General features: G+C 38.9%; 1 protein-coding gene across 2 annotated transcripts in view; it reads right to left on the bottom strand.

The window, feature by feature from the left end:
• Positions 1 to 21,535, bottom strand: part of MYLK (myosin light chain kinase) — a 218,269-nt gene that overhangs the window by 75,751 nt on the left and 120,983 nt on the right. For both annotated transcript variants that reach the window (XM_065671419.1, XM_065671420.1), the window contains 5 exons: positions 14,269 to 14,406; positions 12,454 to 12,651; positions 11,029 to 11,275; positions 2,028 to 2,108; positions 782 to 1,671 (listed from right to left, as the gene is read on the bottom strand). In XM_065671419.1, coding sequence (XP_065527491.1) covers positions 782 to 1,671; positions 2,028 to 2,108; positions 11,029 to 11,275; positions 12,454 to 12,651; positions 14,269 to 14,406 — 1,554 coding nt within the window. The remainder of the gene's footprint in view (positions 1 to 781; positions 1,672 to 2,027; positions 2,109 to 11,028; positions 11,276 to 12,453; positions 12,652 to 14,268; positions 14,407 to 21,535) is intronic.

The following is a 21,535-nucleotide window of genomic DNA, read 5'->3' as shown; positions in this document are numbered from 1 at the left end:
CCCTCCCTATTTTTGTCCCAAGGAAAATATGTTTTGTTTAGATACAAAGGTAACTTTCATACAAAACTGGTATAGTAGGGTTTGGTTATCCAGAATGTGGAACTTGAAGAAATCATTCAATTTGACAACAGTAAGTATTCTTTCTGAGGACTTTTACTAAACTCTGTACTGTCATGAAATGAGTTAAAAGTCATCAGGACAATGGGGTTCAAATATTTCAGTGTCTGTAAAGGCAGCAAAAGCAACTGTGTGGTGGGGGCATTAAATACACTGTAAATCAATTCCCAACTTTGATCTTAATTGTACAACTTGAAGTTGTAGTACTTTCTTTCTATAACTCAACCCCTCTTTGCTACTGTGTTCGTTACTGCAATAAAAAGCCTGAAATATTAAACATACAGAAGAATTAAATTAGAATTTGTAAACCAGCAGTAACATTATTCTGTTTTCAATGTTCTAAATCCTTGAAGTTCAGCTAAAATAAACATCATGTACCAGCTCCTTAAACAGCATTAGCTATGTAAACAGCATTTAAAAATGCAAGAAGTTCAACTTTATAAAAATTACATCTGCAGGCTGTTAAAGGAGAATCTGCAAGAAATGTCAAACAATACTGTACCTTGTGTACTCCACTGAAATAACAAGAAAGATGCATCTGGAAACAGTTACTGGCAGGAGACTTAAATAAAGTATTGCATTACCTTTAACGAACCAAATACTAATTAATCAAGAGCCGGATATAAGTGTGCCATCCAGCTGGCTTGTAATTCGATTAATTTACCTTCTTGGGAGATGACAATGGACTTTGATGATTTGATGGTTTTGCTGTCGACAGTCCAGGTGACAGCTGCAGGGGGATCAGAGGAAATCCGACATTGTAAGACCAATTTTTCACCATCTACTACTTGAGCATCCTGAAGCTTCTCTGTAAAGGAGGGTGCTGTCCCTTTGCTTGCTGGGGGTTTGCTTGCTGGTGCTTTATTTTCAGCTTTTTGCCCAATTATTCTGCCATCCACTACTGCACACCCATGTTCACAGTTTCTGTCATTCTTCTCTTCTTTTTTCACTGCTGGTTTGGCAACAGGGGCTTGAGAATTAGGGGTCGTATTCTGGGCTTCAGAGTTGGTGCGGGCATTTGGTGCTGGGGTGTTAGCACTACCATTCTCTGCAGGTGGCTTCTTCTTTGACCCCAGCACAGATCTGAAATCTGTAACTGCTGGTTTAGGAGGTGGTGCCTTCTCTGGCAATGGGGTTTTTGGGGTGCCTTTCTTGGCCAGCACAGAGCGAAAGTCCACCTGCTGAGGAGCATGAACCTTCCTTTCCTCCTCTGACAAGGTCTTGGGTTTGACCTGCCGCTGCAGGTTTGCTCGGAAGTCCATTTGCTCGGCTGGGATTTCTTTCAGTTCCTCCTCAGAAAAACTTTTGGTGCTGACTTTCTTGCCTAAAATGTCACGGAAATCAAGTTGCTCAGCTTCCTGCTGCCTCAGGCTCTCCTCTGTGTGTTCCCGAGTTTCCACTCGCCTCTTCAGCACACCTCGGACGTCTTCCTGCTCTTCCTCAGCTGCTCTGGTTTCACTGCTGATCTTTTTGAAGCCACTTGTTCTACCAAATGTTAGTTTACCATGATCTCCACCATCTCTTCGCTCTCCAGAGCTGGCTGATTCCCTCCCACTATGATCCGAAAAAGAAAAGAAAGAGAGAGCCAGGAAAGGGGCTGGTTTAAAAATGTCAGAGAACTATCTGAAAGCAGGAACAAAATGTGTTTATAGAAGGGGAGGTTGATTAGAGGAGCACACTCCATTAGTTTATTGCATCAATGATGACTTCAGGAGCCATATAAGGGCACAAAGAAAAAAGATCTCTACTCTGGCTTGGTACAACGTGCTTAGCCTGTGTGATGAAAACAATTTGTTGGGTCACATTTGGGGATTAGGTTGAACAGCAGCCAGCCTGGGTCTGTAAGGGCAGGGAATTAAAGGAGCAAAAAATAGAACCCACCCATGCAAGTCCCTGGGAAAAATACTCACTCTCTGAGCATTTCTGCTGTGGAAGCTGAACTCTCCCGCAGCATCAGAGACACCTGGCAGCTGCATTCTCCAACTTGGTTCCTGAAATATTTAAGTAAAATCAGAAAAGCAGAGGTTTCTCCCTCCAAAATTGTAAATTTCCTGAGCTAAGTGACTGTGTTTTGCACTAAAGCAGTTCAAACCCACTGTGGCATCTTCCTTTCCTATGCCCAGCATTGTGGTGGTTGACTGAATGGACTGGTTCTCTTATATTTGGAGCCAAGCTATCTCAATTAGCTTTTACTGTTCTGTTGCTATCTACACTGGGATGAATATACTCCCTGAACAAAAATCAAAGCAATTTACAGAATGAAACAGCTGCAAACAAACAAACTAAAGGAAAACAAATAAAAAAGCTGGAAAATCAAGGCAGAGGAAGGGGCTATTTTGCGAAGTTGAATATCTTTCCAGCTCTGACTACTGTTTATTTATTTAAACCCAAGCTCATAAGTTTTCTAATGTTAAGATATTAAAAGCAGGGTCTCATTTCCTTCCCTCCCCCCTGGCCCAGCCAATGAGCAAAACATTGGATTGCTCCAGCCTGTACATGTTTATATTAAAAAACATAAAAGTGTCACCATATATGGTGCTGATCACTTATTCTTCCTTTTGCAGAGGAATACCATGGATGCCTTCTGGAAAGGGCTCCCATTAAAGAATTCATTTAAAGTGCTCCCCTCACCCCTGCCGCTCCCTCCCTCCTGCAGATATATATCATTCTTCTAGCCCCAAATGTCTTTTCTCCACTTAACACAGGAGATGCCAAAAGCAAAATTTAACTCCCCCAGGGCAGCAGTTGTGTAACTGTTGTGACCGCTTCCTTGAACTGCTATTAAAAAAACAGACTTGAACTGATTAGGGACTAGAGATATCTTTTATTAGTGAAACCACTTTCATCCTTCCCAGTTTAAGTATAAACTTGTAAGTGGACTAGAAACTCCTGGATGATTTTTCTTTTTTAAACAAAAATAATTTTTGCTGCTGAAAACATTTCCTGGACATGAGCAAAACACACGTACATTGCAGGGAGGAAGAAAAGAGAGGCTGTTTTTTCTAGTTGTGTTCTGCTTTCAAAAGACTTGCTAGGTAAGAGCACCTTCAAGTACCCTTTTTCGTGAAATTTAAAACAGACTCAGGAGTTCCTTTCTCTTAGTTTGCCATAAACATATTGTCTGGCCTTTTTTTTAAATAGTGTGTGGAAATACATTCCTAGATATGGTCTTGTTTGGGTGAATAAACTATAATTTTACCCATTTGCAACTGGCAATGAAGTCACAGCAGGCAAGATCACTAACACAGATACATCCCTAAGTTATGTCTTTATAAAAGAAACTAGTGCCATCACCTTTTCAGATAAATTTCCTTTGCTTTCTTTTGCTTTAGAAAATGAAACAGTGTATTGGCCTTGTACAAAAATCAAGCCTTTAATACCAAGAAGAAATTGGGGGGGTTGACCGAAGTAACTGAATTGCAAAGTAAAGGCCCTGCTGGTAGAAGACCTCTTATTTGACTTTAAGATGATTAACAAGAAGCCACAGAAATGTTTTCAACACACTATTTCCAACAAATATGAATATGTACACTAGAAACTGACACTGAAAGCAATCCATGAGAACAGCACTGAAAGCCACAACCCTCATTTCCTTCAATTAAAAGACCAGAGAACATCTGAGTACCAAAGAGAAACTCTAAATGGCAGGAGAGAATCAGAGAGTTAATGCAGAGTCTTTAACTCAGTCCTGCACTGGAGAGCTGCCATTCTTACTTTCTCTTGTGTGCGACTCCCATTTGGAAGCAAGAGATACAGAAAGAAGGAAAGACAAATGGAAAGGCAAATTTCCTTTTAAGTGGAAAAGAAAGAATTGCACTTCACCTCATACCATCAAATGATGGCAGGGTACCAACATTGTTGAAAACCTGTTGTCTTCCAACAGTGCGTTTAAAGCTGGTCCCTTTTGCCACCATTGAGACTCAGTAATTTTTTTTCACACTTCTCAGAAGCTTTTGAGAAAAAACAGACTCACTATCAAACAGATCAAGCACTTTCTCATTCACCAGTGCTGCAGGGCTGTTAGCAGACTCTTGGTTTACCAGAAGGTCGTAAAACCAATCCAGAGCTGACAAAGTAGAAGCCACGCATGTTAAAGTATAGACAATTTAGAGCACGCATCAAATTAGAAGGCACCACTGCTCAGCATCTGTCATGACCATATGGCAAAAATATTTGCCAACAAGAATTGTGTCACCAGTGGGAGAGGTTAAAGTAACAGAGACAGCACTCTCCCAGGAGAGGGATCTAGGGATACTGAATGCGGTCCTGACCACTGTGAAGAATAATAGCATTTCTTCAGGACCCATTTCTGCAATGTATCTTTCCCTCTGCAAATTCTTCACATATGCAAAGAGCAAATAAGGAAAGCAAAGTAAACCTCCCTAAACTAAGCTATTTTTCACAGGGTTTGGAAAGTAAAGGAGGGGTAAGAAAACAGGAGAGCATTTTGTTCTTTCTATTTTTAAAACCTTGGGAAGCACTTACAAATTATGGCAACAGTGGGACATAGAAGTACCTAAATGGAAAAATGATTCAGAAGTTAGTTTTTTGATCTTAATTATGATTTTTGCTTCAAGTGAATAGCTGAAAACCATATCACTGTATACAAACCTTGAGTCTGTGTCTAATTCATTATATCCCTGTTCAAAAGTGTAGCCTTCTCAGGGCAAGTCCTGCTCCCAGTGAAATCAAGGCAAGTTACTGATTTGAGGAGCAGGGAGAACATAATTTTGTCTCTGGATGCAGTTGCAGAGACTAAAAAGGTAAAGTTAATAGCACTGACCCACCTTGGAGTTCACTAGATGGAAAAAGAGAAGCAAGCCAAGAAAAATTAAGAAGGACTGGATGGTTTAGATGCTAAATTCAATCAAGATTAATACTGGAAACTTTGTAAATATTTTTACATTTGCGCAATTTCAGAACCTAGACGAGATACATAAGAGCAGTTAGAAAAAACAGAGCTTTGTAATACCCAAGCACTACTTCAAGTCTTTCATATCTCTGCTGTTTTGAATCTTAGCAATAACAATATTACTTCTGAAACTTGAGGTTCTCCATGTTGGCATTTTATCAACAAAACCGCAGACAAAGACAGGTCTTAGTGGCTCTGTTATTGTTGAATAATGATACAAATGGATAACACCTATGCTTAGTAGCTATGCTGTAAAGCAGTGTCTGGAATTGTTGACTTTTTCAGGATTGTTCTGTAGAATGCCCATACACCGGGCTTATCTTTAAAATATTAAGGAATAATAATACCCCCCACATACTAAAACCAAATAAAACCCCAGCTGCAAAGCCTGAAGCAATTTTAAAAATAGCTCTCTGTCCTATTGTGGGATCAGTTTTCCCTGGAATGGCTTTTATGTTCAAAATATCTTGAAATACTAGTTTCTTGGCAGAATCTCCTCAAATACTTTCACTGAACCTTAGATGAGACTTATTGTATTCAATCCCTAGGAAGCACCCTCTGGAGGAAGAGGTAAAAAAAGCACTGTTAATTACAGTGTGGGGCACATGAAAAACTCCTACTGGCCTACCAAGTGTGAAACAAGTATTGCAGAGTAAATTGCATTTTTTTTAAAGAATGAACTGAAAGGAGCAAAGCAGTTGATCCTTAGCTGTAGCTGGTGCTTCAGTGCATGTAACTGCAAAGACTCAGAATGAGGTTTTGCAGCTCTTTTGTGTGTTAGTTAAGAGAACGTACATAGTCCATGAAGCTTTAACCCCAAAGGATGCAACTAATCTACTGGATCACAGCTTTAGCTGACACAAAGCAGAGCAGCTCCACTGGCTTCAAAAAGGATGCACAGATTTACCTTACTTAAGGGTTTGGCCAAAAGCTTTTTATACCTGAAAAGCCAAACATTTTCATTTTACAGCACTAAGTGGGAGAATGAAACAGGAAGGAGTCACGGTTATCTTTCCTACAAATAGACAATGTGTTCATAGCAGAAAACAAGGTTTGCAAACTGTATTTTACAGAAAGATGGAACTATATTTATTTTTTGGTGTAATGCAATGTAAACTTATAACTGCTTTTTATATAACCTGAACTACAGAGTATTCAAGGTACCACTGATTTATAAGATGAATGTTTACCTCAGATTTTAATCAGATTATAAAAACCTTTAAATAAGAATCATAGAATCATAGAATCATAGAATGGTTAGGGTTGGAAAGGACCTCAAGATCATCTAGTTCCAACCCCCCTGCCATGGACAGGGACACCTCTCACTAAACCATCCAACACAAGGCTTCATCCAACCTGGCCTTGAACACTGCCAGGGATGGAGCACTCACAAACTCCCTGGGCAACCGATTCCAGTGTCTCACCACCCTAACAGGAAAGAATTTCCTCCTTATATCCAATCTAAACTTCCCCTGTTTAAGTTTTAACCCATTACCCCTTGTCCTGTCACTACAGTCCCTGACATAATAATTAACACTAACTAAACTTTTATGGAAGATGGAGTGGGGGGGAAGAGAAATACTCAGCATCTGAGAAGACAAAGTTTCGAAAAGCAGATGATTATTTTAAGGAACTGCAGGGGGATTTTTCATGTTGGCTGTGATGCTATAAAGGCTTTGCTCAACAAACACAGCCTCTGTCCAGTACTCCAAATTTCTTTGCTTACTTCTTCATTTATGATGTACACACTGACCGAAACAATGTGGGAAAGTCATACTGGGATAAAAGGATACTAGTGCTTGCATCACTGGAAGGATGTGAAGGACAGGAGTGATAAAAAATGTCTGTGGTTTTCTGAGTCAAGTTATTTACCATTTCAATCCCAATGGTCTCACGGAGATTCTGACTGATTTGTTATCCCTCGACTGTATGGGCTGGAATTTTGCAGGCTGAAAATTGTTCAAATTTCAGTAGATGAACTACAGTAGTGGGTGAATCTGTTGTTCTTTTTATATTTATGCAGCATCATTCCTTGAGGCCTGAGCAATAACAGCCTCAATGAAATATTATCAGGATAATTAAAATGAAGAATGCAAATGTGGAGGAATCAGAGTTCTGTGTCTGAAACAAAGACCAGAGAAGGCTACAATGATCATCTTTGTATAATTCACACTTAGTAGTCTGCTATGTAGTAAAAGGCAAAGCAAACACGTATTCTAAATAATGCTGAGGGATGGTAAGACAGAAGCCAACCAGCAATCATTGATGGATCACACTAGGATCACCCTAGGCTACACAGACTTGTCAGCTCACTCTGATGAAAGGAGATAGAACTAAGAAGAGACAAGTAGATCTTTTATTAAACCCAAATTTTTAAGATCAGAGTTTTAAATTGTGAGCAGCCAAGACAAAGGAAAATTGTGGTGGCAGTGGGATAGAATTTAGAGCTCAAGAATAATGCAGAAAAAAATTGGAAAGTATTTAACACTGGTAGGAAACCATGGGCAAACTAAATTAAAGGAGCTGGAGAAAGAATGACTCCCTAAAGGCAGCTATGCAACATGCTTCTAAAATTAATACATGAAAAGGAGTTGCACATTTATTTCAAAATAAAATGATTATGTTTAAAAATAGCCCACTGTCAGCTCTTCTATAAACTCTTCAGTGAATTGACTCGTGGTTTTTCAGTTATTCCATATTTTAAATGGACATTGTAGGAGTTTTTGACAGAAAGACACTAAACACAGCTCTCCTCCTCTAAGGTACTGTTAAAACTGTTTCTAAATATATAAACAATTTTACATCAAGTATTTAAGACAACTACAGGCAGTTCAACAGCTATTTAGACAAGACTAGTTGCTGCTGAAAATTATCTAAGCTCTATTGCAAGCCTGAATTTATACAGCTGACATTTGATTCCTTGGTATTCCCGAGGCAGTTACGTCTCTGTCATTCAATAGTATATAAGCAATTGTCTAAAAGCATATGGCTTTCTCTTCCCCAAAAAGTACCTGAAATTTTACAAATGACAGCAGAGTAAAATGAGGAATCAGTATTCTCCTTGCTCTGAGTGCAGCATAATATCTTTACTTATTATGGGTTAGAAAAAGCCAACATGATCCCCAGCTATTTCTCCAGTAAAAGGATTAGGGAATAACTGAAACAAGCATGTTGTTCTCTAGCTACAACTTTACTTCTACTTACCATCCTCCCCTTCCCCCCCAAACTGGTCTCTGCTAATTTTCTGAGACGATTTATTTTCCAGGTGTACATTCTGTATGTTCTAGAGTCATGATACTGTCAGACACTGACAAATGTCTTCAGTGATGAATTTGGCCTGGGTAATCACCAGCTACACCTGATCATTAAGGTTGACTTGCTTAAGTCAGCTGCAACAAAGTCCTCCACAAAACCTTCTTGGCTCTCCTTTGTTCTTCCTCTTTCCTACTTCCACCCCTGAAGTTTTGCTGAAATACCTCATTCTCCCTCAGTTCAAGTGAAATCATCAGCATGTCCAGGCACACAAACAGAAGTGTGGAAACATCCTATCAAAAGGTAGCAATTCTCACAGTTTGGCCTCCTCTCTTAGGTAGAGGCTAGGGACGTTAATGAAATTGAACTGGTGTCTCTAATCCTGCCAGAAGTCGATTGTCAGACATGCCACTGATCTCCAAAAATGTTTTTCTTAGATGCAAGGACAGATGTAGACATGACCTGCACAAATCAGCATTATGAATGCCGTAGATGACCTGGGTGATTGCAAATAAGCCAATTGTTCTGAAATAAGTCATTTCAGTTTATTGCAGAGCACAAAGGGTCTAAATCTACTGAGGAGCTTATTTGCAAAAAGGTTGCGGCACATATAGCTGTACCTACATAGATGTTAGTAATAAGACTTGAAATTCAGTGCAGAAAAACTTCATTATAGGAAATCTTGATATAGACAGTCACATTTTTCTGAAGCACCCTTTTCTAGTGAAAAGTGAATGCCTCGTCTGATATTAAATACTAAAATATATTGATGCTAGTTTCTGGCTGCCTGTGGTAGTCTATGGAAACATACCTTAGAGCTAGGCATCTACATAGTGACATGTCCATCATTCAGGCAATGCTGACTGGAAAATAAACTATAACCATAAAAATAAACTCACTGTTTAGAGGTTAAATGTTTACCCATTCTATTTAAATATGCCCTCCTTCCTTGGATTAGGAAGACATGAGTAATTTGTTCGCAGTCAAGCAAAGGAGAATTCAGTTCTAATTTTTGTCCTAGACTGAAGTATATGAAATTAAACTAACTTGTTTATAGCATGAAAAAAGACAAAACCTACCATAAACCAGGCAAGTGCAAGCAGTGCAGAACTGCAGTGCTAACACTGCTCGGCAGTATCTGTCTGAATTGCCTGCCAGACTAGACCATCTGGACTAAAAAACTAGCATGTGGAGCAGAACAGATACTTTTCTTCCAGCGTAACAGATTCAAATGTCCATGATAGTTAAATAAATTCTAAGAAAGTCACAAATATTAGCCAAGTAAGGCAATAAATCTACATGTACATTTATATGCACAGTAAATAGCATAGAACGAATAACATCAATTTAAAGCTGTACACTAAGTTTTCTATAACCACATACGTAATATGTAATTAAGGCAAATCTTCACCACTGGAGGTGGAGAATGTTGTGGTACTTTCTACAAGGTAAAGAACCAGCAAATCTGATTCATCATTGTCCTGGGCTCAGCTGTAACAGTTATTTTTCTCCTTCTTAGCAGCTGGTGCAGTGCTGTGTTTTCCACTTTAGTCTGAGAACAATGCTGATAAAACACCAATGCTTGTAGGTTTTGTTAAGTAATGCTTACTCTGGATCAAGGACTTTTTCAGTCTCATGCTCTCTGCCAGTGAGGAGGGGCACAAGAAGCCAGGAGGAAGCAGAAACAGGACACCTGACCCAAACTAGACAAAGGAGTATTCCATACCACAGCATGTCATGCCCAGTATATAAACTGGGGTTAGTTACCTGGAAGTCCCAAATCACTGCTTGGGTCAGGCTGGGTATCAGTCGGTGGGTGGTGAGCAATTGTATTGTGCATCACTTGTGTTCATTTTTTATTTTTTTTCTTTTCCCCTTTTAGTTTTATGTCTTCTCCCCTTGTTATTTCCCTTATCATTATTATTATTGGTGGTAGCAGCAGTGGTTTGTGTTATACCTTAGTTACTGGGCTGTTCTTATCTCAGCCCATGGGCTTTACATTCTTTTGATTCTCCTCCCCATCCCTCCAGAAGTGGGGGTGGGGAAAACAGGGAGTGAGCAAGTGGCTGCGTGGTTCTGAGTTACTGGGCTGGGCTTAAACCACGACAATCATTTAAAGAACAGTTATTTTACCAGAAAATAAATAAACAAAATAAATGAAATAAAGTTCAAAATAGCTCTTCCAAATTCTGCAGGAATGACAGTAGGTTCAAAGCATTAGCGTACCTCATTTCATCAGAAAAAGACAACTACAACTTCCATATAAAATTCAAACACAGCCAGGAAATCCTTTCTTTCCTCAGTGGTATGGATTATAATCTTGTGGAACAGCCCTTCCTGGTCAGGTTGTTCCCATGGAAAGCGTGGATCCTTTAAAATACCTGGAGAGATGTCAAACTCGATGAAAAATAGCTCCAAAATCATGACACTGATTGCAGTTTGCCTTGATTGGAACCTTTTTTTTTTTTTTTTTTTTTTTTTTAACCCATATTGCTGCCACAAAACTTTGTTTCTCAGGATCCCAAAAGGAAACTGTACTGCTTTGTCCTTCTTTCTAACTTTTCTTGTGTTTCTTCTTTCCCCTTTATTGGTTCTTTACATCCCTCAGAAATGCTTTGCTCCTTTAGTACTCTACTGATTTATGTGAATGGAATGGAACTCTTGTCTCCTGCAGGTGGGAATTTCAACTTGAGGGTGAATATAACTAATTGTTCCAAGGGAACAAGCTGTTTTCGTAGCAAACATACCTGAGCTGAATTTCATATTGCCCTGCATGGCGAGACTGCACATTCCTCAAAACCAGTGTGAAGATGTCTTCATTTTGCAGGATTTCACATGCTGTTCCCGGCATTATTTCTTGTCCATCTTTAAACCAGTGAACAGTGGGGAAAGGATCTCCAGCAATGGCACAGGATATAAGGACATTTTGCCCAGGAGCTGCTGTCACTGATCGTGGTTTGCTAATGAACCAGGGCTGAATACCATCCTGAGGTTCTGTAGTTCACAAACACAGTTTGCAAATCAGGAAAAAATGGCAAGCTTGAATGTAACTGGTAAGCTAACTAATTTCAGGGAAGACAATCACAGACAAGCAAAGTTATTTTGAACATGCAGGGTATAAGTTTATAATAAAAAATAAGTCAGGCTTTAATTTTGGAAGTAACTTGCGTTGGTACTAAAATTAATCATTTATTTGGCAATTTACTGGCTCTATCCAGGCTTATATTAGGAGAAAAACAAAGAGACTTTAAAGCTCCCCTAAAAGGAATCTTGAAGATTTGTCCTTATTTAGAATACAGAGAATATGCATAGGCATAGCCTTAAGGACAAGTGATGGTACTGCGACTGCTGTGCAGCTGAGAACTCATGTAATAAATCATCATTAACTATTCTATACAATTGCATTTAATATAGAAGATTGACACTGAGGCTAGATTTCAGGGGAACAGACAGTGACAACAGACTATAGACCCACCCCTGGAGGCACAGCTGTCTGAAATCCTGGGTTTAAGATCCTTAACATAAAAAATACTACAAGTCTCCCACTGATTTATGAGAATTCTCAGTAATGGTGATGGGGAAATGTCGGCATACAATGAGATTAGATGAAGTCCCCTGTTATGTATGTACCAAATGCCCAGCAGCTGGAAGCTTGTAGGCACTTCAGTGTTTACGGTGGGATTTACATCATATGCAGAGATTCAAAACCATTTTTTTTGCAGACAGTTCTCAAATTGCAGAAATCATGTGTTCCTCACTTGCTACCACTACAATGCTAATATTGAAACAAGAATACCTGGCTCCTAGATAGCTTTTCCAAAACCTCAGGGCTTTAATTAGAAAGAAGAACATAATTCAATAGTTTATATTAAATCCACCACTAAGCAAGTTTTATACTTATAATCTGAAGCTGCATGTAGCAGAAGTTTTGCACTGTCCCTCGGAACTGGATGCAGGAATGCATTTTTGAAATAGCAACAGAATGTTCCAGAGTAAAAGGATTTCTTTTTAAAGTTGCTTCTGCTCAATATCCTTTTTAATTCAGCTGCAGAGAATGAGTACTCCTAGCATGCTTCACAACAGACCTTATAAACACTCATGTACTTAAGTAGACACTTCTGCACATTTGAATAATTTTCCTTTAGCATTTCCTAAGGTGAAGAACTTTATACCTTGTACTGTTAATGTAGCCTGTGTTTGAGTTTCTCCTAATTCATTCCAGGCTTCACAGGTGTATTTGCCAGTGTCTTCAGGAAATACTTCCTGGATGTACAGACTGTACTCATTGCCTTTCTTCTCAAAGTGGAAATCTTCTGTCTCTTGGATTTCTTTCCCATTGTGCAGCCAGATAATTTCAGGAGGGGGATTAGCTGAAAAAAAGCAAACAATGAAAATCAGATACGCACAAAACACCAGCATATATTGATTTACCAAATGAACAAGGTTGGCTGCTTTCTGCCATTGATTTTGCAATTCCATTAAAAACATTCAGGAATTTCATTAACTGCTGATGCTGTGTAATGTGGAATAGTAATAAGTCTGTCTTATTACAGCGAAAATACACATGAATAAGGGAAGCATTTGTACAACAGAAAGGGAGAATGAGTTCTAGATCCCATAAAGGTGATTATCAAGGGTTTCTATTAACAACATTCATGCTCTTTCCTGCATCCCTATAGAGTCACAGAATACCAGGTTGGAGGGGACTTCAAGGATCATCTGGTCCAGCCTTTCTAGGGAAAGTATGACCTAGACTAGATGCCCTAGCACCCTGTCCAGCTGGATCTTAAAAGTGTTCAGCGTTGGGGAATCCACCACTCTTCTGGAATTGGTTGCCCAGGGAGGTTGTGAGTGCTCCATCCCTGGCAGTGTTCAAGGCCAGGCTGGATGAAGCCTTGTGTGGGATGGTTTAGTGTGAGGTGTCCCTGTCCATGGCAGGGGGGTTGGAACTAGATGATCTTGAGGTCCTTTCCAACCCTAACTATTCTATGATTCTATGATTCTATTATTATTGCAACAGCTGACTGTTCTCCTTATGAAAAATGTCCTTCTTGTGTCCAGTCAGAATCTCCTCTGGAGCAACTTCTGCACATTACCCCTCATATTTTCCATGTGTCTCCTTGCAAAAAGGGAGTTTCCATCTCCCTTGTAGCCACCCTTTAAATACTGCAATATGGTGATAAGGTCTCCCCTGAGGCTTCTTTTTTCTAGGCTGAACAAGCCCAGCTCTCTCAGCCTTTCCTCATATAGCAGGCTTTCTAGTCCTTTGATCATTTTTGTGGCCCTTCTCTGCATCCTCTCCAGCCTGTTCACATCTCTGTTTTTTTATAAGAGGGACTAAAACTGAACACTGTTTAGTTCCAGGCTTGGTCTGACAAGCATTGAGTGGGACAGTGACATCTTTATTTCTGCTAGTGATGCCCTTGCTCATGTAGCCCACCATCCTGATAGCTTTCTTTGCCACAGCTGCACACTGTTTACTCACATTAGGTTTGCTGTCCACCAGGACACTCAGGTCCCTTTCCAGAGAGCTGCTTCCCAGCCAAGTAGATCCCAGCCTGTGCTACACTCTTGGATTGTGCTTGCTTAGGTGCAAGACCTTAAACTTGTCCTTGTTGAGCTTCATAAAGTATCTTATCCTTACTGACATGAATTCAGCCTTGTTTGGTTCACAACAAAAGCTCTTACAAGTCCTCTGAGACTTAGTTTCAGTTCAACAGCAGGACCCAATAATAGCATTATTTTTGTTGCTGTTGTTATGATAAAGAAACACCTGTACTGGTCTGAACAAAGTAACACTGGACAATGTTCATCCACTCTGAAGATCACATTAGATAAACCTAGCTTTTAGTTTTAAAATACTGGTTCCTGGAAGTACTATTTCAAAATGCTAAGGCACCTGCTAAAAGAAAAAGACAGTGGGAAAAACCAAATACTTTGCGGCAGGACTTAAAATTTCTAAGTAATACTGTTCTGTAGCTACGCACCTGATACCTCTACAGTCATTATCACTTGACTTCCATCCATTACTTTGAGGTCAGTCAGGCCTTTATGGAAGATGGGTGCAAAAGTCTTGTTTAACTTGGCAGCCTGTGAACTTTCCGTATTCTTGCTGCTTTTCTTTTCTGTGAAGTCAAGAAGAGAACAAAAGGGGTCTCTTACTGAAATTCCCATGACAAAATTTAACTGACCTTAGCTTAAAACCAATTTTGAGTCAGTGGTTTTGTTCCAGCTCTCAGAAGGCAAAAATCACTGAAACCACCCGATATAGCTGGTTTGCATTGCCAGTAGTCCAAGCAGAAACGCAAGAAATGGGAATGGAACTATTCTTCCTCCAGGGATCCTCTTATATCATGGTTAAGAAATATCAAAGAGTATCACACAGAAATTTACACTAATTTTCCCCAAGTACACATGCTCAGGTACAAAAAAAATCCCCAACAACTTGTTACCAACAATTCAATGCCTTTAATAACTTCTAAATTCACATAAAAATCTTAAGATGTGTTATAAATTGCTATACTCATGCTTGATTAATTAAAAATGTAAACTCACAATAATGTAAATTTTGCCACTGTAAGAAACTACAAACCATTTAGATTATTAGATGCTCAATATCAAATGGATTTGAGTTCACCGTACTCCTCTCTTGTATTACTGATTGATGATGGGAAAGATTGAAACCTGGGGGTATCAACATGTATCAAAAAACAAACTGTTGGTTTGGAGGGTTTTTGTTTGTTTGGTTTTGTTTTTTGAGGCTGTACAATCAAATTGTGAGTGCTGGAGTTAAACTGATCACTTTTAAAAAGCATATCTATCTGTAATAGGCATGTAACTTCCAGTATCAGCAGTGGTCTCCTCCATCTTGGATTCAGAAGCTATGAAGCAACATCATTGATCTGTGACCTGAACAGTACAGCAGAGCACAAAAGGTATTTCTGCTCTAAAAGCCTGAGCAAAGACACTTCTGAAGCCAAAGTGGTGAGCATGACCAAATATAAGAAGTCATAAATATTTATCAGTCACTTGGATACACTTTTTGTTTTGCTTAGCTTGAGTTCAGACCTCTTACATCTTGCCTTTAAAATACCACCCAACTTCCTGTCCATACATGAAAACAGTTTCATTTTACTTATTCCCACCTTCAAAAATTTCAAAGATATATCAAGATCGTCCAAAATAGTATTACATCAACACGAAGTGCCAGGCTGGAACAAAAGCACCATTCATGAAAGGACAGTGATTGGAAAAACTGTAAGCATCTCACTAAGCAAATCTACTGAACCTCTGGGATGCAAGAAGCTAAGCTTGTCCCAGGGTTATTTGAGCTCAATGTAAATCTGGAAGCTGCCTGGAAAGGAAGTTTTACCTCTTCTCTAGCAAAGTTTTTTCTAGCCAAAATCTTGTCTTGCTGGCTTATATCATACGTCTTTTCTTGGCACTGAGCAGCAAGATATTGATGAATGTGAGAATGGAAATATGGGACCTGACTGAGACCGACTCAGTTTGGTGTTATGGGCTAAATATTCTGAAATACCTGATTTACCATCAGGCCACACTGATCAGACTCAGGGCTTCCTATAGCACCTGCTCCTAAGCAACTAATACTGCATAGAAAATACTCAAGGATACAGCTTCAAACAACTGCTGTACTAAGCAATATAAGTACATGCTCCTTCACTACTCTAATGCCTTGCAGAAAATCCCTTTGTTCCTCAAACTGAAACAGACTTAGGAAAGAAAGCAGAAATCTGTATAATGTCAAAAAGGAGGAAAAGAAGAACAAAAGAAGAAAAGGAAAAAAAAAACCCAAAACTAGTAAGACAGGAAGGAAGCATAGGAAAAAAAAATAAAGGAAAAGACAATATGTTTTTCTGGTCCCTTTTATTGAAATAATTCATATAATTGCAAAACAAGAAGGCAGATATGCAATAAAAGGAGAGAAGGGAAAGGAAAATAAAAGCAGAACTGTGGTTTTAGACCAACAGAGAAACGGATTTAGGGTATGACGGAGAAGTACAAGCCTTCAGAGAGAACAGATAACAGAAAAATAAGCTGAAACAGCTCCCATGAGAGAGTTAATGGTGACCAGGAAACAAACTTGCTAGTAGCTGCTCTAACAGCAATTCTCCCAGAACAGACTGAGCTGCCTCCAGCGGAGCCCTGCTACAAACAGCATTAAGTACTCCACATCCCTTGCAACTGACTTTTTGCTTTATTAAACTGGCATGCCTGTTCCACGTAGTCTAAATAAACGGATTTCTGTAATCAAGGAAGACAACACGGTATAACAGCCTCAGCTTATTAAAAAAGAAATGGGTGAGCAGCTACAGAGGAAATAGAGCAAAATAATTTTCCCAAAGGGATTTTTCAGCAATGCTAACTCCTCCGAAATATGTGCTGAAGAAATAAGTTTCATTACTGGAATAAAACCACCTTTTTGCACAGAGCTGCATAAACATTAAAAGGAAGCAAGCATATAATTCACAGTAATTGCATGTATGAATCATAAACCCAACAAGATTACAGAAAAGTTAAGCCTCAGTTTCTGAAGCTATCTCAGATAGACATATCCTGTGCTGGTGAGATCTACTGATATGAGTGACATTGAGAAGTTATAGTGGGGGTGCAGGCCCCTATCCCAAAAGAGTGACCTGCAGGATTCGGGAATGAAGAACAACTTGTTACTGATCAGTACTCATTATTTGTGAGTGAAAATGTCAAATTAAAATGAAGAGCGGGCAGAAGCTACCTCACCATCACACAGATCCTCAAAACAGAGTTTACACTGAATTTAAGCACTACGCACGTTTATGCTGACTTCTTGTATGAAGAGACCTAAGTAGAATATCACAAAAATTTTCTGATGTTTCCTGACTTTGCAGCAACAACTAAAAAACCTTGCGTTCTAATCCATAAATGCTATTCGTTCGTTAAGAAACCAGAGAGGCTTATTTCATATAATATTTCTTCCTTTACTTAAAATTTTATATTGTGGACTTCTAGACTTAGAAAAAAAAAAATAAATCGACCTACTGACAACTTCAGTTTCTTACAGATACTTTACACAAGACAACACAGCCAGTTTTAGATATGTTATTTAGTTTTATTTAGTCTTGGTCTAAAATCACTGCATTTTCTCAGAAGGGACTGATAGAATCATTCAGAGGCTAAATTACAATGACTGAATGTTAACTATTTTTAAATTCTTCTGAAGCTTGCAAATGTTTTTAGTTGTTTATTTATTACATAGCACCGTGCAATGACTCAGTGCTCCTCTGGTAAAGGCTTCAAGATTTCACAAATTTACTTTCAGACAGCGGCACTGTACATTTTCACAGCTTATTTTAAGGTATCTAAGGGCTTCTTCAATTTTAGCCTTTACAGCTCTTGTTTGGAAACATAGCAATCAATTTGATTTTGGAGGGTACTTGGGAAAAGAAGAAACTCAGCTCATTCAAGATTAAGCAAATAATTCCCATAATTCCCATTTATGGCAAAAAGATACTGTGTGATTTTATTTCCTTTTGAAAACACTTGGATGGTTATTTTGCCAGGAAAGTAGTACAAGGGAATCCATACACAACAAAAAACCCAAACCCAGGCCCTTTTTGCAAAAGGGTAGCTGCAGAAAGTGTACCAATAATAAAAGTTCACGTTCCCTGGCTACAGCTAGGTGCTGGCTAGTTTCATACATCTGGAACAAAATCTGTGACTTCCACCAAGAACATGAAGGGCAAGGAGACAAATAGGACACAAATAAGGAAGCTGCACACAACAAAAGGCCAGTGTAAGAGCTTGCTCTTCCTTCATTCCTCCAAAGCCCCTTTCATCATACAATCTCTTCTGGGGTTCAAACTTTGTGTGCTTTTCACTGACAGCTGGCTTCATAGCCCAAAGCAGAGGGAAGGAAGAGAAAGAAGAAAGCGCTGGTACAGCTCCCAGGTCAGACATAGCAATTCACTATGCTTCTGGCTGAAACAATCTCTTTCATAACACTGCAGGGTATTTTTCTTGCCAAAACTTCAGACGATAAAAATATGGCACATCTGTCACCAGAAAGTAAATCTTGAACCTAAAGAAAATTTTGTCTGACATCAGCATAAGCGCATTACTCAGTCATACATCTATGTATCCCCAAGCTTAATCAATTGGATGTGAAAAAGAGATCTGATCTCTTCCTATTATGCTAATGCACTCTAATCGCCTATAGCCATTTAACCTCTGCCTCACCATTTACTACTTATTACTACTTGTTACTTTCAAGTAGGAGTTGGTTCACCTCTAAGAACGAAAGGAATGTAAGAGTTAAGACACAGCCATAGTCACTAAAAAACCCTACACCCCAGGCAGTTCATTTTCTCCCTCCCTTTCCTTTTCCCAGTCAACTTCTGCTGCTGCAGTGACTTCCATACAGGTGGATCATGTCAAAGCAATTCATGAGTAACATCAGAAAACACTACACAGGGTGTGCTTGATAAAACACAGGTACATAGCAATAACTTGTTTTGTGTATTTTACAGTAGCCTATAGAAACTGCCAGAATTTTTTAAACCACAGCTGTTGGTTTCATGCAGGTTAAATCATGCAAGATAATACAGAAGATAGTATGATTTTCTCAAAGGGTTCTCACAGAGCACTGAATTGTCAAAAGCTCTTGTAAAATTATTAGATGAAGAAGTTTAACAATTTTTTTGCAGAGATCTGTGGCCTGGCATAATACTTAAACCCAGCTGGGCATTATCTCGTAGCCAGTGGTCTCTGTCACTTCAACAGGCTTTCGATAAGGTGTTACACAGGGTCATGGATTTAAAAGTCCACAACTTACAGAGTTCCTATGAGTTTTTCCTTTCCTCAGGCTTTAATATGGATGAATGTTGGGAAACAGCAAGTAATAATATGCACAGCTCAGTGGGAAACACAGTCTGGGACACCAGAAATAGTAAGCAAAGCATTTGCAGGGTACCTTATTTACTCACATATAGTTTCTACAAAACAAAAGGAATATAGACTTTTCCCACAGCATTGCCTTACCCCTAAGGGTTCATTTTTTGTTAGAAAGACACTCTAATAAGTATCCATATCTATGTTTAAAAAAAGCCACTTAGTGCATTAAATCCACAGAGATTAAGGAGAATTTAAACTCTTCCAGCTTCTTACAAAAATACAGATTTTCAGCATATCTGGATGGCAATCTTAAAATATATATATTGCCTCTGATAGACAACTATTTCTATTAATCTTCCATTCTGTCTTCCTGCATTTGTGTAACCAACAGTAAGTTAATCTATCTACAGCGACCATATCACACGTCTGTTTTTCTATTAACCTGTATTAATGGAAATTTAAGGTGATAAAAATTACTTTTCTCAATCCAGGGTTTATAGAGTCCTTACTTAAATTTAACCATCACATACCTGCAGACTGGAAATTACTGCAAGAGGAGTCTTAATGTTAGCTGTCAGCCTAAGCCAAAATACACTTGAATTTCTTTAAACCTAGACGTGGATTGGAACACTGCTTGAACACAATCTTTCTTTATCAATCTTTATATTGATAAGAAAGGGATTGTGTTGAGGGTGTATATGTAAAAGAGGAAAATTCATGCTGAATAGTTAGCCTACTACAAATCAATTGTGCAATACACATGTAACAGCTTAAGTGCAAGTATACAACCACCCATTTACTTTCTAAGGTGGAAGATGTAAGGTAAATCTATGCACTCGGACAGAAGGAAAAAAGGATCAATAACCTCACTGTGGCATTTCCATTCCCAGATATGATGTTAAATTTAGAGTGAAGAAGAACATCCAGATCAGGATGCAACTTTCAGAAGGTTTCCAAAGACTAACCTGGGTTTTACCTGGCCTGCAGTCAAACAGTAGACATTTTATGGACATTATATATTCCAGTAAATTTTCTTGTTCATTTGCCTACCCAGACGGACTGAAGGCTTTTTAATGTGGGCTGCAGAATGCTGACATCTGTTGAAATATCATGACTTCAGCATGCTCAACACTGCACAGAATCAACCAATAACTGAGTTCAGAAGGGACCTCTGGAGATCACCTAGTCCAGCCCCTGGCTCAAGAAGGGTCAGCTGCAGCACTGCATATCCACACTTTCAATGCAATAACACAGCTGCACAAGATCAGAGTTACAAGTGGTTACAAGCCAAGACTGCACAAAGAATAGAAAATCTGCTGCCTTATGTTCAGAACTCTGCAAACAACTTGCAGTGTTTAGTCTTATAAGAGATTTAATTATACTCAAGGAATCTGTTTGCCAGAATCATGTGGTTAACTGCCAAATAATGCCTACTCTGAGCAGTGCGAAAGGGCTGCCTCAGCAACATTTACCATTTATGGTATTTAAATATCATTTTGGCTCAGAGGCTAATAAGTCAAGTGAGCTGAGGAGAATGCATAACTAAAAAGCTGTCTGTGTGAGCAAGCCCAGAGAGAGAAGCAGCAGATTCCACTAAAATTTCCCAAAGCAAAACTCAGGTTCACACACAATTCTTGAGCTTGAAAAGAGTTTCACATCTCCATATATTTTCATTGTAAATAAATCCATGTTTTACCAGATCTCACGTTAACAATGATACCAACTCAAAAAAATAACAGATTTTATAGAGCAGAAAATTGATATTAGGGCACTTGTCTCATCTGCCTTCCTGTAAAGTATTTTTCTGTCTCAGGCCTGAAGTAATATGGTGAAAATATTTTCTACAAGTTCTCCAAGAATTACAAACTTGATTTATACTGGCATAAAAAAATATGAGACCTGTATGTTCTTGAGACATGTAGGGCTATTTCTGCTTTATTAAAGATCTCAGGTTGGTATGCATTTTGCATACTTAGGTCATGAGAACTAGATGCTTAATAGCCTATCAGTGGTTTTTTATGCATCTACCGCCCATCATTTATTTCTGCAGTTATAACCTGTATTTGTAAACGGTAGGCATGATTTAATTATCCTGAGGAGATGCTGTCACTGAAAAGCAGGGACAATTCTGGATGCAGTACATCCATTACATGCCTTCCATTACACAGAAAAACTGTTAACCTAAAACTGACAATTATTTAAGCCTATTCTAGTCAGGATGGTTAGGGATATACAAAGGAGGCTGAGTTCCACTTTACCCAATCTGGCATTCTATTTATTTTACTGCAGGGTAGTTTTCCAGCCCTAGCCTGCAGCTCCATGTAGGCTCCTTCTTTACCGAGTCTTTCTCTCTGTATGGTGTAT

The sequence above is a fragment of the Lathamus discolor genome, chromosome 3 (assembly GCF_037157495.1).
Source record: "Lathamus discolor isolate bLatDis1 chromosome 3, bLatDis1.hap1, whole genome shotgun sequence".
NCBI classification, from domain to species: domain Eukaryota; kingdom Metazoa; phylum Chordata; class Aves; order Psittaciformes; family Psittacidae; genus Lathamus; species Lathamus discolor.
The sequence above is the reverse complement of the archived record's forward strand: the minus strand, read 5'-3'. Positions and strand labels throughout refer to the sequence as shown.